This window comes from Maudiozyma barnettii (assembly GCF_903064755.1).
Source record: "Maudiozyma barnettii strain CLIB 1767 genome assembly, contig: KABA2_09, whole genome shotgun sequence".
NCBI lineage: Eukaryota > Fungi > Ascomycota > Saccharomycetes > Saccharomycetales > Saccharomycetaceae > Maudiozyma > Maudiozyma barnettii.
This window is the reverse complement of record NW_024545246.1, coordinates 357,502-372,484: the sequence shown is the minus strand read 5'-3', so window position 1 is coordinate 372,484 and position 14,983 is coordinate 357,502. Positions and strand designations below refer to the sequence as shown.

Below are 14,983 nucleotides of genomic sequence, written 5' to 3'. Positions count from 1 at the left end.
TTGCAAACTATAATCGTTATACAGACAGTTTCTCTATAAAAATCGTCTCTCTGTCGAGTTATTTAGTTTGTTTTGTTTTATTTAATATGTATGTAAATATATCGATTATTATATTTTCTTTATTTTCGTTATTTTTTCTGTTCGTGAAAGTTTATATATGTCGTAGAACATGATATGAAGGGCTAATTTACGTAGTCATCTCAAATATTTCACCCTTAGAAGGTCATTACCAGACTACCCAACGGTTCTACTTTCAATTGATCTTCTAATGATTTCTTTATCTGTTGATGCATGGCTTTTAAATTATCTTTATCCTCTTTCGTCATTTGACCATTGGTGTCTAATGTTACAAATACGGCTTTTGTTGATGCAGAGGTAGTAGTTCCTCCTGTGTGTGATATATCGTCCAATATTTGGTCATCCAACGGTCTACTATGAGTGCTATTTTGTGATGTATAGTTATTATTATTATTATTATTATGTAGGCTGCCGCTATTGCTCATAATAGCTGCAAGATTAGAACTCACAGGTGCCAAATAATTGTCGTTACCATCTCCGGTCTCAGAATTCTTATCTGCAAATTTTCTCACTTCGTCTATCTGATCATTACTCTGTATTACAATTCCACTATTTGTAATCATCGATATATCGATCATTTTATCGTTTGTAGCGTTCACAATATCTCTCAATTGATTTTCCCTGGCTTGAGCCACTCGTTCTTCGTCTTGAAGTCTCTGTTGTTCTGCCGTATATGAGTCTGCATCACCATCATTGATGTTGGAACCATACCCCGCCTGTTGTGCTCTTAATAGCGAATCTTCTTCTTCAGAACTTCCTTTGTTACAACAACTTAGAACTGAACCCATTCTTAATAATTCTGTCGCAATAGATTATATAATCCTTTTCAGTTAGTCGCACGTTCGTAATGTTAATGCACCGCTCTATAGACCTCTTCCTAATGTGAATTGCACACGTCAGATACACCAAGTTTAAAAGGATTGAAGGGTCAAAAGTCCAACTGATGAAGTCCTGTCCCCTTCAACCTCTCAGATCATATCGAAAGTCTTTCTGTTCCCATTGCGATTGCCATTTTGGTTTTTTCTTATTGGGAAATGGGAAAATGAAAAGAGGCCGAGAGGGTAAAAATTATTGAATTTAGAAGAGAAACGAAATTTGGAAGACAAAACAACTAACTTGAAACAAGGAAAAGTTGCTGTTTTAAAGAAGAGTCTAGTCTACAATCTATCAAAGTGGTGCAGTTGCATTTATTTATTAATTTAGTTCTCTTTGAAGGTAGTACAAGAAGGAACATTGTTCATATATTAGCAAAGAAAATAGCCTTATGATGTTTAGTGTTCGATTGATTGCAACGTCAGGAGCTCGTATGTCGTCATATCTACCTGCGACTCAATGCTCAAAGACGGTGACTAGATCATTACAATCGTCTGCTGTTAGCAACGATTTTTTCTCGTGGTTTAAAGATAAAAATAAGGAGAAAACCAAAGTAAAGAGTACTAAGGAAGTTATGAGCGATATTGAAGCAGGTAAAGATGTAGTTGAGAAAAACGAAAATGTAAATATTTTAGAGTTGAAACCTGAGAATTTTATTGGAACTTATGATAAAAAGAGGAATGTTATTCCACTTGATACCGTGCCATTTAATAGATGGATTTCTTTGGACAAAGTAGCCACGGAGGATAAATTAAATTCGATCATTCTTCAAAGTTATAATGAGACATTTGGTACACAATTAAAAGAGGTTTCTAATGAGAAATTGGCCGAATCGTTTACGGATATTACTCAAAAATTCAATTTTACGAAATTATTGCAAGCTAAATCTGGTTTCATTCTTTCGGATTATCAATTTACCAGATTGACCTCTCCAAACTCATTCAAAGATTATTATCTGAGTGAATTTGTCTCTGGGAAATCCTTACGTTTTAAGGAATCAGAACCAAATGCTATTCATTTGAACGAATCTTCATTCAAAGCACCAAATATTCGTATCGTACCTGATATCTCAGCTAAGGAAAAGAGACAAAAGTTCAAAAAACTTGTTAACGAAGTTAATGAAATTGAGAACAAGATAACGATCGATGCTATAGAAAGTGCAAAACAGTCATAGCCAAAGAAGAAAAAAATATTAAAAGAAAGTTAAGGACTAAGGTAGTCACATTATCTCATTAGAGTATGAAATGTTTCTTTTTTTAACAAACAAAGTCATACTTGCATATATATATATATTTTGTATATATGCCACTAAGGTGCATATTTTCCATTGACTAGTTGACAAAGACCTTATACAATTTGTATATTCAAATAACATGTAAATACATATAAAAGAATATTTCTACTCATCTGTATATTAACAACTTTTTTCCTCATTAGGCGTCAATATGGCAAAGTGTCACATAAATTTCTTGTTTCATTTTTTCCCCATAAAAATTAATTAATTAAACAAATAATAACACAAAAGTTAAAGAATAAACGCAATATTATACAAATTCGTATAATATTTAGTATAAGTTATTTAACTTAATCAGGAGTGTTATTTACCTTAATTTTAATATTCAAGCATCGACCTTCGTTACCGCCATGCTTCCTCACCTAAAGATATTGATAATTTTATTGTTTTACCAATGTCACAAATTTGTGTCCGGAGCAAATATAAATGTCAACACATTATCGAAAGAAGAGTTTTGTCCAGGGTTCGATAAAGAATCAACGTCACCATTCCTGACTGAATATGTATGTTATCGATTTCTATCACATTATTTTTTTACTATTTCAATAATACGTTACTAACAGTTTATTTTTGACAGACAAAAACAATGAATGATTGTATCTCCAGGGAATTAGAAACCCAATTTGATTTCTGTAGTTCATGTGTCGTTTTAGATGAAAACAACCCTAAAACGATTAACAATTGTTACTGTGTTCAATGTGCAATGAGTGCATTAACAACAAAATGTTTGGATGATCTTCATATCGACAAGGAACATTTTATCAGATTACAGACTTTAGTAAATTCGTTTCCAAATATTTCACCTGCACAATTATTACAAAATGAACAAGAAGATTTGAAAACAAAGAGAGATCATTTACAACAAGACAGAGTTCAATTGCAATGTAGAGCATTGTCCAAAAAAGAAAAATCTCATCTCATTGAGTCGTTGCTGTATACGCTTCAAACAGGTCATAAAAATATGAAAGCCGGCATTCATAGAGGGAAGAGGTTCATCCCTCATTGGAGAAAGAAGGCAAAATATACTAAGGACACAATATCTATCGTCACCTCGAGATCAACTAATGCTTTCACCAAATATTGGCCTGTAGATAAAACATCGGCCTCGAATTGCTTGACCTCGTCTAGTGGCTGTTCTAACCTTCAAAGTACTTCTCATATTACCGAAATTTATGAACCTGAAACCACTACATATTTTGAACACCCTTCATCATCAACAGCAGTTTTGCAAAGTAAAACTAGTCCAGGTACAAAGACAGAGATAAATGAGTTGGACAATATTGAGAAATATAAATTATTGAGAAAGACGAAAACTGAGATAGAAACTGAAACAGAAACTGAGACTGAAATAGAAACTGAGACTGAGACAGAAACTGAAACCCAGATAGAGACAGAAACTGAAACTGAAACTGAAAGAGAAACAGTAAGAGAAACAGAACGAGAAACAGTAAGAGAAACAGAAAGAGACACTTCAATTTCAACCTTAACCGAACAAAAATCTTTCCTTGTGGTAGAAACTAAAACTAAAACTGTACCATTGACAGCAAATGCAACCGAAACTACAATAACTACTTCTACAACAACATCGATAACAACTGTGACATTGACTCCAACTGGAAAAGAAACAAAGACAGAGACAAAGGTTGATACAGTCACTGAAAAGAAGATTATTTTAGGACCAAAAATAGAGACTGAAACTGAAACTGAGACTGAAACTGAGACTGAAACTGAGACGGAGACTGAGACTGAGACTGATACATTAACTAAAACAGAAACAGTACATCATATCCAGACAATTATAGCTTACATAACTGCTACTGAATATGATACAAAAACTGATGAAAAGACAAAGACGAAATACAAGTACATATTTGATACTGTAACCGAGTCGTATTACCAAGGTGCTACTCAAATAAAATATAAACATGATTTTGTTACAACGACAGAGACAGAAATCGATGAAAAAACCAGAGTAGTTAAGATTGCCAAAAAGACTATTACAGATTATGACACAGATTATATTACAGAAACTGAGACTAAGTTCAAGATAAAGACTAAGACTCAAACTTCAGTATCTACAACAACCGAAAAAATATTTAAATTTAAAAAGAAATTTAAAACAATAACCTTAACTGATCTAGTTACTAAAACAAATACAGAAACTACTACCAGTACAAAGACTAAAAAGATATGGATACCAAGAGTTAGTACTGTAACATTACTTTCGACCACAACATTTACTACGACAGCTACCGTCACCGCTACGGTTACAGTAAATCCACCAGCCGGTGTAGTTGGAAACCCAATGTTTGCTGGGTCACAACCGCATAATGGCTTCAAATTTAAAATATTCAACTCAACAGATGATGGAGAAAGTTATAAAAAGGGAATAAGAAAGCATGTAATACAGAGCCTTCCAAAGGTTGAAGAAAATCCAAAGATTTCTGGCAAGAATCACAAAAGAGAGCAATTAGATATCACCAAGCAAGATTTAACTTTCGATATTTCCTCAAATAAATCGCCAAATATTAGCAATAATTCCAATCCATATATTCCAGCTACATCTTTTGCTCCTTTGGCTTATGGTGATAAATATGTTCCAACAGCAATCATTTTCTCTATTCTCACAGTTGGTACTCTAATGCTATTCTCTACATTACAACTCTCTGAAGCTAATAGTACAGCCCCAGAAGATAGCATCCAATTCAGAAGAGAAAGCAAGGTTGCATGTCAAAATGGGGAAGACAGAATTAATAGTATTAATGAATTAACTAAAAAAAGAGGTATACTACAGGAAGTGGTGCAAAACCTAACCGTTGATTGAAACAATTTACCTCCATAAATAAAGACCGACTTACCTTGTCATAAAATATTCTCCTTTTTATGTCGATATCTCTCTTTAAATCTTTCTTACCAGCTATAAAAATGTATATGTTTATAAATTATTAATTCAATTAATTCATAAATATTTCAGATTTATAATTTATAATTTTTTTTCCACTAGTTCGTGAAAATCATTGGCATGATTCCTTAACTATACCAAACTATTCATCATAAGTCATGTCCTGATATATAAATTTCAAAACTTAGGACATCATCTACCACGTACCTTAGAAAAGGAAGAGAGCCAAATGGATGGACCAAGTTTACCTTATTGTAAAAATCTCTATGATTACCTAACGAGATGGGAAGACGGCTCATCATTTAAACTAGAATTCTCACCAGATCAACCAGGATTTGAAGACCAATTATTTTTCCTTAATAAGGATACTCAGAACCAAACAATTGAATTGGTATGTTTCAAAAGTACGTACTTGAAAGTTTTTACAGAATCTCATAAGTACTTTAACCAATATCTAGGCGATACAAATGAACAGTCGATTGATTGGAATGTATACTATATGACTATAGGCTATCTACTTACGACACCCGAGAACAAGATGCTTCTGAATTTGCATGAAGATTGTGTGCTGAAATTATTATCACACTCGACAGATAAAAAGGATTTTTTAACTAGGGAACTATTGATGATTCAGAGTTTATTAACATCAACACGAAATTCATTAAATAAGTCTTCGTCATTGTGGTATTGGTACCGTAAGTTATACATATTAATCAAACAACATACTTCTATTTTGGAGGAAACTTTGTCGAAACTTTGGATATCCACATTTAAGAATTCTGCAGAATTACATAAATGTAATTATTATTGTTGGAATACAGCTCGTTGGTTTTTCGATATCGTACCTTCCCTAAAGGTGAAAACAGATATATTTGAGATGACAAAAGACTTCTGTTTTAAACATGTTTCCGACTGTTCGAGCTGGGATACATTAGGGTATATAACATCCCAGCACTTAGAAAATAATATGTTTAATTTCACCAATTATGAGTTTTTACTGAGAAGATATAAATTGGATGGAAATGTTAAAGTGTATACAGACACTATAAATTTATCAACTCCTATAGCACTTGACCTAGGTGTTGAATCTATAGTCAGGGATCTGATTCTTTATGTAGATTCGCTATCAGTAAAAGATTGGACAGTATTTCTATGCCTGTCAAGAATTATGAATTCATCAAAGATAGTCCTTGCTGATCATATACGAAGGTACTGGTTGGATCAAATATCAAAATTTGAGGATCAACAAGGTATTATCAGTTTTAAAAATATGAATCCCATTATTCCATTGTCCAAGAGAGATGATTTAACTATTTCTAACCTATTTTTGCATTATGGATGGAAGAAAAGGTTTTTAGAAACCATTTGATTTGGCTCTGTCGTTCTATTGAACATACAGTATGGTTTAATTTACATATATCCATTGGGTCATCATATTTGATTATTATGAAAGTTGCATTTATACATAAATATCTATGTACATATTTATACGAAATATGTATGGTCATCCTTTTCCTATCAGAAAACTTCAACAGATTCACACTCAATATCATATGACCAAAATTAGGCTGCTGCAGTTTGACCAATAGCAGTTGTCGACGACGATTCTATAGATCCTGCATCAGATTTTGGTCTTTTTGTACCATTATCATCCTCCGCACCCTTTGCCCTCTTGCTTCTCTTCTTCTTTATTGGCCTTGCTTCATTTTCATCATAAACCTCATCAGGGAGATCATAGAGTTTAACATATCTAATAATTAGGGAGAAAACATCATTATCTTGAAATTCTTCATTGAAATTACGACAAAGGTTAAAGTATTCAGCACATGGTACATGTATGTCAACTTTTTCCTTTTTGTTCTCAACGTTAACATCTAAACCAATGTACATCGTTGTTAGATACATTGTAGGCTTATCCTTTACAGATTCGTCGTCCTTATTGTCGTCCGTTATCTTGACAAGATTTTGTAATCTATTTTCTGTCTTATGAGACCCATAATTCTGCAATATATTTTCAACATCTTTATTATCTTTGTAAATGTATGTTGTCCCAAATAATGCAGGGAAGGGATGAGCAATATTAATTCCTGGAAGTGCCTCTAGTTTCAATATTAATAATCTCAATTTACTTTCTACTAGACCTGTCCATTTCAAATGCTGTTCATCATCACCTTTTGTAGTGACCGCAACAGTTAAATAGAATTTATATTTGTGAAAGAAATCATGTTTATTAAACAAATCACTCCAATTTTTCTTATTTGAAAAGATCTCATTTGTAATTTTTATACCTCTATCGAATTCCCCTAATATAACGTTCTTAGTAGATTCCGAGATATTGTGGGTAGCACACATAGAAGGATAAGCTGGTGTGATAACTGGCATTCTATGTGATCTGTCCTGTGCATAAATCTTGGGATTCCAAACTCGGACCTGTAAAGGACCATCCTCGATAGGCTTTAATACCACAGGTTGTGGCCATTTCCATTCTGAATAAATTTTAAAGAATCTGTTTAGTATCACTGCGGAACAAGCATTAGGATATAATTGACAGATTCTAGCGACTAACATAGCCCAAGCAACACCCCCGGGAAACCCAAAAACATTACCATAAATACCACGTCTATTGGCCCATATTTTGACGGCTCTCAAAGCGATTCTAAATACACTAGTCTTTGGTACTAATTCCAAAATTTCATCAGTGACTCTCGTACCATTCAGAGCTCTCAAATCCTTTTCATCTAGGTTTCTTAATAAGTTCTTATCACTCAAGGTCATTGTTACAGGTACTTGAGCGACGTCAAGTCTTGCACATAATAAATCAATAGAGATACCACTGAATTTAATCTTAATAACCGGGACAAATGCATCTGGAACAGGTGCAATTTCATCTAATTCGGGTCTTTCTCTTAACAAGGCATCAAATACCGTGAAGAAATCTTCTCGCAAGACATGTTTTGGAACCACAACCAATGTATCGATATCACTGCCTGGACCGTGTACACCAAGCTTGTAAGAACCAAACGTAAAGATCTTACCACCTGCATCCTTAGCCATACCGTCAGACATATTCTTATTCTTAGAAACTTGATAGACAAATTTTTGAGCCAATTCTTGTAACGTCTTTAAAATCTGTACTCTCTTGGCAGTATCGGCTTCCGATTCAAAGGACCCTTCCTTCTTCAACTCCTGAATCAATGCATCGTTAAGTTTATTCTCGGGGGCTGTTGGACCTGCCACGGAGACAGGACCTGTGATACCATAAACCTTTTGGTAATTCATTGTTTTATCTGTGTGTGTGTGTGTGTATGTATCTCTATCAAAGAAAATTGTCAACACTTTGTTCTTTTCAACTTTTGACGGCGTATGCTCTAAAAAGTATTCTCAGTTCGATGTACCTTCTCTTTTGAAACTGGATGTATTGGGTGTGTCCCTTTTTTGTTGTTTCTTTCCAATTGTAACTTGACGAATTTTCTTTTAAGTGTGTGTCCTTTAAATTTTAGTTCTTTAAATGTTCTGCTTAAAACATACAATTTCAACTTGTGGAAGAACAACAGAGAGGGAAATGCGTCGATGAAGTTACTAAAGGCAAAGGAAACTATAGAAACGTCTAATGTACCATACGTTAACAGATACAATGAATCATATATGTACATATATACATCACCAATGTGTCTGTATAGATATTGATTGAATATCTTGCGTCTTTTGTGTTGAACACACCTCGTACACAGTGACTATTGTCGGCCCCCTCCCTCTCAAAATCGCGTGCGCCTCGCAAAACAAAAATTGTTTGAGGAATTCAAACTGGAAATTTCCCTATTCTGGTCGAACTTTGATTGATTGATTGATTGACTGATTGATTACATTCCCTATATATAATGGCTACCTAAAGGGGAATCGGACGATATATTCTTTGAAGTGAGCGAACAGTAAGTAAGTTTAAACTTCTGAAATTGTACAATCGAGAAGGTTTCTATCTTTGTTTTCAGAAAAGAATACACTATAACAGTTGTAACACCATGGATGAACATTTGATTTCTACTATCAACAAGTTGCAAGACGCATTAGCACCATTAGGTGGTGGTTCTCAGTCACCAATTGATTTGCCACAGATTACTGTAGTGGGTTCACAATCTTCTGGTAAATCGTCTGTCCTAGAAAATATCGTCGGAAGAGATTTTTTACCTAGAGGTACGGGTATTGTCACTAGAAGACCTCTAGTGTTACAATTGATTAATAGAAGAGCTCATGGCTCTAACCCTTCCAGTAACACCACTAAGACCAATGATTCCGCTGGTTCAGTGACTAACGAATTATTAGACCTTGATATCAGTGATAACTCAGGTGAGAAGAAAGTTGAAAATAAAAAGGAAATTGAACATCCACATGGACAATCCGAAGATAATAAAGAAGAATGGGGTGAATTCTTACATATACCTGGTAAGAAATTTTATAATTTCGACGAGATCAGACAAGAAATCGTTAGGGAAACTGATAAAGTTACTGGGGCAAACTCCGGTATCTCTTCCGTACCAATCAATTTGAGAATCTATTCCCCACATGTTCTAACTTTAACTTTGGTTGATTTACCAGGTCTAACTAAGGTTCCAGTCGGCGATCAACCAGTAGATATCGAGAAGCAAATTAAGGATATGTTGTTGAAATATATCTCTAAACCAAACGCTATAATCTTATCCGTTAATGCTGCCAATACCGATTTGGCCAACAGTGATGGGTTGAAACTTGCTAGAGAGGTCGACCCAGAAGGTACAAGAACTATTGGTGTCCTAACTAAAGTTGATTTGATGGACCAAGGTACTGATGTTATTGATATCCTTGCTGGTAGAGTCATTCCTTTAAGATATGGTTACATCCCAGTCATTAATCGTGGTCAAAAGGATATCGAACATAAGAAGACCATTAGAGACGCTTTGAAAGATGAAAAGGAGTTCTTCGAAAGCCATTCTTCTTATAGTTCCAAAGCACAATACTGTGGTACTCCATATTTGGCTAAGAAATTGAATTCAATTCTTTTACACCATATTAGACAAACTTTGCCTGATATTAAGGGTAAGATCGAGGCTACTTTGAAGAAATTCCAACAAGAATTGATGAATTTGGGACCAGAAACTATGGACTCTGCTAGTTCTGTCGTGTTAAGCATGATTACTGATTTTTCCAATGAATATAATGGTATCCTTGATGGTGAAGCCAAAGAAATATCAAGTCAAGAATTATCTGGTGGTGCTAGAATCTCTTTTGTATTCCATGAAGTCTTTAAGAATGGTGTTGATTCATTAGATCCATTTGATCAAATTAAGGATTCTGATATTAGAACAATCATGTATAACAGTTCTGGTTCTGCACCATCACTGTTTGTCGGTACCGAAGCTTTTGAGGTACTGGTTAAACAACAAATTAAAAGATTCGAAGAACCTGCTGTGCGTTTGATTAACTTGGTGTTTGATGAATTGGTACGTATGTTGAAACAAATTGTTAGTCAAACAAAGTATTCTAGATACCCAGCATTAAGAGATGCCATCTCTAATCAATTTATTGATTTCTTAAAGAGTTCCATGATCCCAACCAATCAGTTTGTTGTTGACATCATTGAGGCTGAGCAAACATATATCAATACAGCTCATCCTGATTTATTGAAGGGGTCTCAAGCCATGGCTATGGTCCAAGAAAAATTACACCCAACTCCACAAGTCGCTGTGGATCCAAAGACTGGTAAGCCTTTGTCTAATCAACCAACTAACACTGCAGTTAACAAAAATATGAATGGTTCCGTGGATGAAAAATCTGGATTCTTTGGTGGATTTTTCAGTAGTAAGAACAAGAAGAAATTGGCTGCACTAGAGTCTCCACCTCCGGTGTTGAAGGCTACAGGTCAAATGACAGAGAGAGAAAACATGGAGACGGAGATCATTAAACTACTAATCAACAGTTACTTCAACATCGTGAAGAGAACCATTGCTGATATCATTCCAAAGTCGATTATGTTGAAGTTGATTGTCAAGAGTAAGACCGATATTCAAAAGGTATTGCTAGAGAGGTTATACGGTAACCAAGATATCGAAGATCTAACCAAAGAAAACGATATCACTATCCAAAGAAGAAAGGAATGTAAGAGGATGGTTGAAATATTGAACAACGCCAGTCAAATTGTTTCAAGCGTGTAATCAGGAGAAACAGCAATATAAACAAAAAGTATTCAACCCATTAATAAAGTTCACAAGAAAATAATAATAAGAAAAGTTCTTGAACTTATATACTAGTAAAAAGATTATAATAAAATGAAAAACATTTAAAATTAACTTAATAGTTTCCATATTCATTATCCTGAGGGCAACTACAATGTCCTCAGTCTTTTATATATCAGATAGATATTTTCTCCTCTGCGATTTTTCTTAGTAGCGCGAAACGCAATAGCACGTGATCCATCGCCATTGAGAAGGCATTATTCCTTTATTTCATTCATTGCGAAACTTTATCGTTTACTTCCAGGTTAAAACAAAAGTCATCTGTTGTGACTTGAGTCCATTGGTTCACCACACATATCGACAGTTAATTCGAACTGGACGGGCCTGAGTGAGGGAACGTAAAGAAGGATGACAAGTCTGTTTTCTGTTTAAAATGAGACACACATACACAGTTCGTAAGATTGAAAGTCATGGATGTGCCCATACTACAAGATATATATATATATATATATATATATGTAACAATACCAGTGAGGTTAGCAATATTTACTGGTTGTTTTTTTTTTGAATATCTTGTTCTTTATATAAATATCTACATTTGTATATTCTTTGTAGAATATATCCAATTAAAGTATAATCCTGACACGCATATAAATCATGGCTACCAACATTACCTGGCATCCAAATTTGAGTTACGACGAACGTAAGACTCTAAGAAAACAACATGGTTGCACTATCTGGCTTACTGGTCTAAGTGCCTCTGGTAAGAGTACCGTTGCATGTGCACTAGAACAATTACTTCTACAAAAAAACTTAGCTGCTTACAGATTAGATGGTGATAATATCAGATTTGGTTTGAATAAAGATCTAGGTTTTTCAGAGGCTGACAGAAACGAAAATATTAGAAGAATTAGCGAAGTATCTAAATTGTTTGCTGATTCTTGTACCATCTCTATTACTTCCTTCATCTCTCCATACAGAGTCGACAGAGATAAAGCTAGAGAACTTCATAAAGAAGCTGGTTTAAAATTCATTGAAGTATTCGTCGATGTTCCAATTGAAATAGCAGAACAAAGAGACCCTAAGGGTTTGTACAAGAAAGCCAGAGAAGGTATCATCAAAGACTTCACTGGTATTTCTGCTCCTTATGAAGCTCCAGAGTCTCCAGAAGTGCATTTGAGAACTGATTTGAAGAGCATTGAAGAATGTGCTAATATTATTTACGAGTACTTGGTAAGAGAAAAAGTTATATAAATAATAGAATGATCAGTTATTGTTTTTCAATTGCTAAATTCTTCGATAATCATTCGATAATCATTCGATAATATTTCATTTATTTAAATCGTCATATAATTAACATTAATTATTTATTTACATATATATTTATACAGCAAAAAGAAAAAAAATATTAAGAATTTGATGATTACTATTATTATAACTATTGTACATATCTTTTATAGATTAGTTTGCGCTGTACGTTGCTAAAAGACACATTCGACTTAGGTACCTATATACATGCATATAAAATGCACGTATAAGATTTGAAAATATCATTTTCATTGTCTCTTCAGACTATCTAAACGGGCCTGTAGGTCACTATCTGGATCAGATGGTCCTCCACCAGGGGTTCCACCTTCAGCCAACAAAGACTTTGGGTTTGCGATCTGATGAGACTCCTCAAGACCAACAGCCGATCCTAATTGTCCATTTGGTGCATTTGCTAATTCAGTATTCAAATCAACTCCTATTTCATCCAGAACCTTATTAACAATCTCATCGGCCTCTTCATCTTCATTGAATTCGTCATCTTCCATAACACCGTCAATAGCTTCATCAATAAACTCTTGTCTTTGATCCATTAATTCATTTTGTTTCTCGAATTCCATAGAGATTTTTTGTAACTGTGGTAAATTCATAGATCTATTCATTCCTGCAAGAAGAACTGTAGCTTCACGCATAGAACTACTCATTTGGTCACTACTTCTGACAGCCTGGATTCTTAAGGAGATAGCTTGTAACTGTGTTTGCATGTTATTGAACTTGGATACATAGCTTCTTGTACGAACTAAATCCTTAGCTTTAATCTTTGCAGCACTAATTTGATTATTCTTGGCTGCCTTTTTAATATCTTGTATCAATTTCTTCTCTTGTGCTTCCAACTTTCTCTTTTCTCTCTCTAATTCACGTTGGGTTCTCTCTAATGCCCTTTGATTCTTTTTGAGTCTTTCTTGAGGAGTTACACTCTTCCCGAAGACCCACTCAAATAAACTCATATTTCACTTTCAAAATATAAAAATATTCTTTTTGTGAATGATGTAAGTTATGTGAACGGTAAATGTATTTTGGTCTCGCTATTATAATCTTACTTCCTTTAAATTGGGGTTACTCTGGTGAAAGGGGTTTTTAAAATATATCACTTTAACTAAAATTTAGTTTGTCACGTTTAAAGCGCCGGATGAATGTGACAACCCAAATGTAAGAATTTCGTACTTTTTTCTTTCTTTTCTTTGGTATATTTCCTTCGATGAGATAGGGATAATGAACAATCAATGGATGATTGAACCTTGCTAAATTATGAATTCAAAGAAATTTAATATTATTATATATTAGGGTTAGGCTGTACCTCACTTGAGCAAAAACAAAGACAAAGACAAAAAGGTAGGCATGTCATTTAATTGTGAGGATGACAGTCTAGGTATTCATCATAATCATACCCGTAATAACCACGGACATGGCCATGGCCATGATCACGAGCCTCCTGTACCAACAAACTCAGATCAGTCCCTCTTCTCATACATCGACACTACAAAAATCAAGTTATTAAATGGTATTGCCATGTCTCAAGGAAGTCAATCTTCTACATTAGATAAATCTTCAGTGTTTATAAAAAATAGAGATAATAAATCTAAGATAGATACATGGTTACAATCTGATACTGACTGCCAATTGGTGGCTCATTTGCCGTTTACTGGAGTTTGTAAAATTGACTCGATTATTTTGAGATGTAATAAACCCAAATTATCTGAGGAATTCGATGCACCAAAGACAATTCAGGTATATAAAAATTGGAAAAAAAACTCTAATATCGATTTCAATACATTAAATTCCAACCATATTAAACCTAACTATAAAATAGAATATCCACAAAATGTTGGAATTGATCCAACAACAACTACAGAGACTGATGAAGATGAAACCAGTATGATTGAATTTCATATGCCAAAGGCAAAATTTAATGACTGTCACTCAATAACTTTATTCTTTAAGGATAACTGGTCTGACGATGAAGATAATTGTTTCAAATTGTATTACCTTGAAATAAGAGGTAGTTTTACTGGGAAGCTGGCAAAGGACGACGCAGTACCAATAGTGTCTGTATATGAAAGTGCGCCAAATCCTTTAGATCATCAAAAGGTAGAAAGTGATAAACCAAACATTCACCTTGGTATGTGATGATTATGGGTAATGGTTTTCTACATGTATTAATACAGTCATTTAAAATAGAAGATTGAGATATTCAAAACCACAAGATAGTACTTATATAATATTTTATATTTTAGTTAGTGATTGCGCACTATTTCTATTAAAATTGTATGTTTTTATGGACAAGATTATTCCGGAAGTATAATA

At 34.1% G+C, this 14,983-nt stretch overlaps 9 protein-coding genes across 9 annotated transcripts; 6 read left to right on the top strand and 3 right to left on the bottom strand.

Annotated features, from left to right (window-relative positions):
* Positions 1-215: 215 nt before the first annotated feature.
* MEH1 (Meh1p) lies at positions 216-866 on the bottom strand (the record flags this gene model as incomplete). The annotated part of the gene is made up of 1 exon (XM_041552310.1): positions 216-866. One exon carries the CDS (start codon positions 864-866, stop codon positions 216-218), a length of 651 nt encoding a protein of 216 aa, XP_041408244.1.
* Positions 867-1,345: 479 nt separating this feature from the next.
* On the top strand, positions 1,346-2,125 carry MRPL13 (mitochondrial 54S ribosomal protein YmL13; the record flags this gene model as incomplete). The annotated part of the gene is made up of 1 exon (XM_041552309.1): positions 1,346-2,125. The coding sequence occupies one exon, from the start codon at positions 1,346-1,348 to the stop codon at positions 2,123-2,125; it is 780 nt and encodes a 259-aa protein (XP_041408243.1).
* A 470-nt stretch (positions 2,126-2,595) lies between these two features.
* Positions 2,596-5,069, top strand: KABA2_09S03762 (uncharacterized protein; the record flags this gene model as incomplete). Its single annotated transcript, XM_041552308.1, has 2 exons — positions 2,596-2,748; positions 2,823-5,069. The coding sequence occupies 2 exons, from the start codon at positions 2,596-2,598 to the stop codon at positions 5,067-5,069; spliced, it is 2,400 nt and encodes a 799-aa protein (XP_041408242.1).
* A 307-nt stretch (positions 5,070-5,376) lies between these two features.
* ECM9 (Ecm9p) lies at positions 5,377-6,516 on the top strand (the record flags this gene model as incomplete). Its single annotated transcript, XM_041552307.1, has 1 exon — positions 5,377-6,516. One exon carries the CDS (start codon positions 5,377-5,379, stop codon positions 6,514-6,516), a length of 1,140 nt encoding a protein of 379 aa, XP_041408241.1.
* A 194-nt stretch (positions 6,517-6,710) lies between these two features.
* Positions 6,711-8,426, bottom strand: PAP1 (polynucleotide adenylyltransferase PAP1; the record flags this gene model as incomplete). Its single annotated transcript, XM_041552306.1, has 1 exon — positions 6,711-8,426. The coding sequence occupies one exon, from the start codon at positions 8,424-8,426 to the stop codon at positions 6,711-6,713; it is 1,716 nt and encodes a 571-aa protein (XP_041408240.1).
* A 740-nt stretch (positions 8,427-9,166) lies between these two features.
* Positions 9,167-11,332, top strand: VPS1 (dynamin-like GTPase VPS1; the record flags this gene model as incomplete). The annotated part of the gene is made up of 1 exon (XM_041552305.1): positions 9,167-11,332. One exon carries the CDS (start codon positions 9,167-9,169, stop codon positions 11,330-11,332), a length of 2,166 nt encoding a protein of 721 aa, XP_041408239.1.
* A 678-nt stretch (positions 11,333-12,010) lies between these two features.
* Positions 12,011-12,607, top strand: MET14 (adenylyl-sulfate kinase; the record flags this gene model as incomplete). The annotated part of the gene is made up of 1 exon (XM_041552304.1): positions 12,011-12,607. The coding sequence occupies one exon, from the start codon at positions 12,011-12,013 to the stop codon at positions 12,605-12,607; it is 597 nt and encodes a 198-aa protein (XP_041408238.1).
* A 302-nt stretch (positions 12,608-12,909) lies between these two features.
* On the bottom strand, positions 12,910-13,626 carry DID4 (ESCRT-III subunit protein DID4; the record flags this gene model as incomplete). Its single annotated transcript, XM_041552303.1, has 1 exon — positions 12,910-13,626. The coding sequence occupies one exon, from the start codon at positions 13,624-13,626 to the stop codon at positions 12,910-12,912; it is 717 nt and encodes a 238-aa protein (XP_041408237.1).
* A 391-nt stretch (positions 13,627-14,017) lies between these two features.
* KABA2_09S03630 (PITH domain-containing protein) lies at positions 14,018-14,806 on the top strand (the record flags this gene model as incomplete). The annotated part of the gene is made up of 1 exon (XM_041552302.1): positions 14,018-14,806. One exon carries the CDS (start codon positions 14,018-14,020, stop codon positions 14,804-14,806), a length of 789 nt encoding a protein of 262 aa, XP_041408236.1.
* Positions 14,807-14,983: the final 177 nt, after the last annotated feature.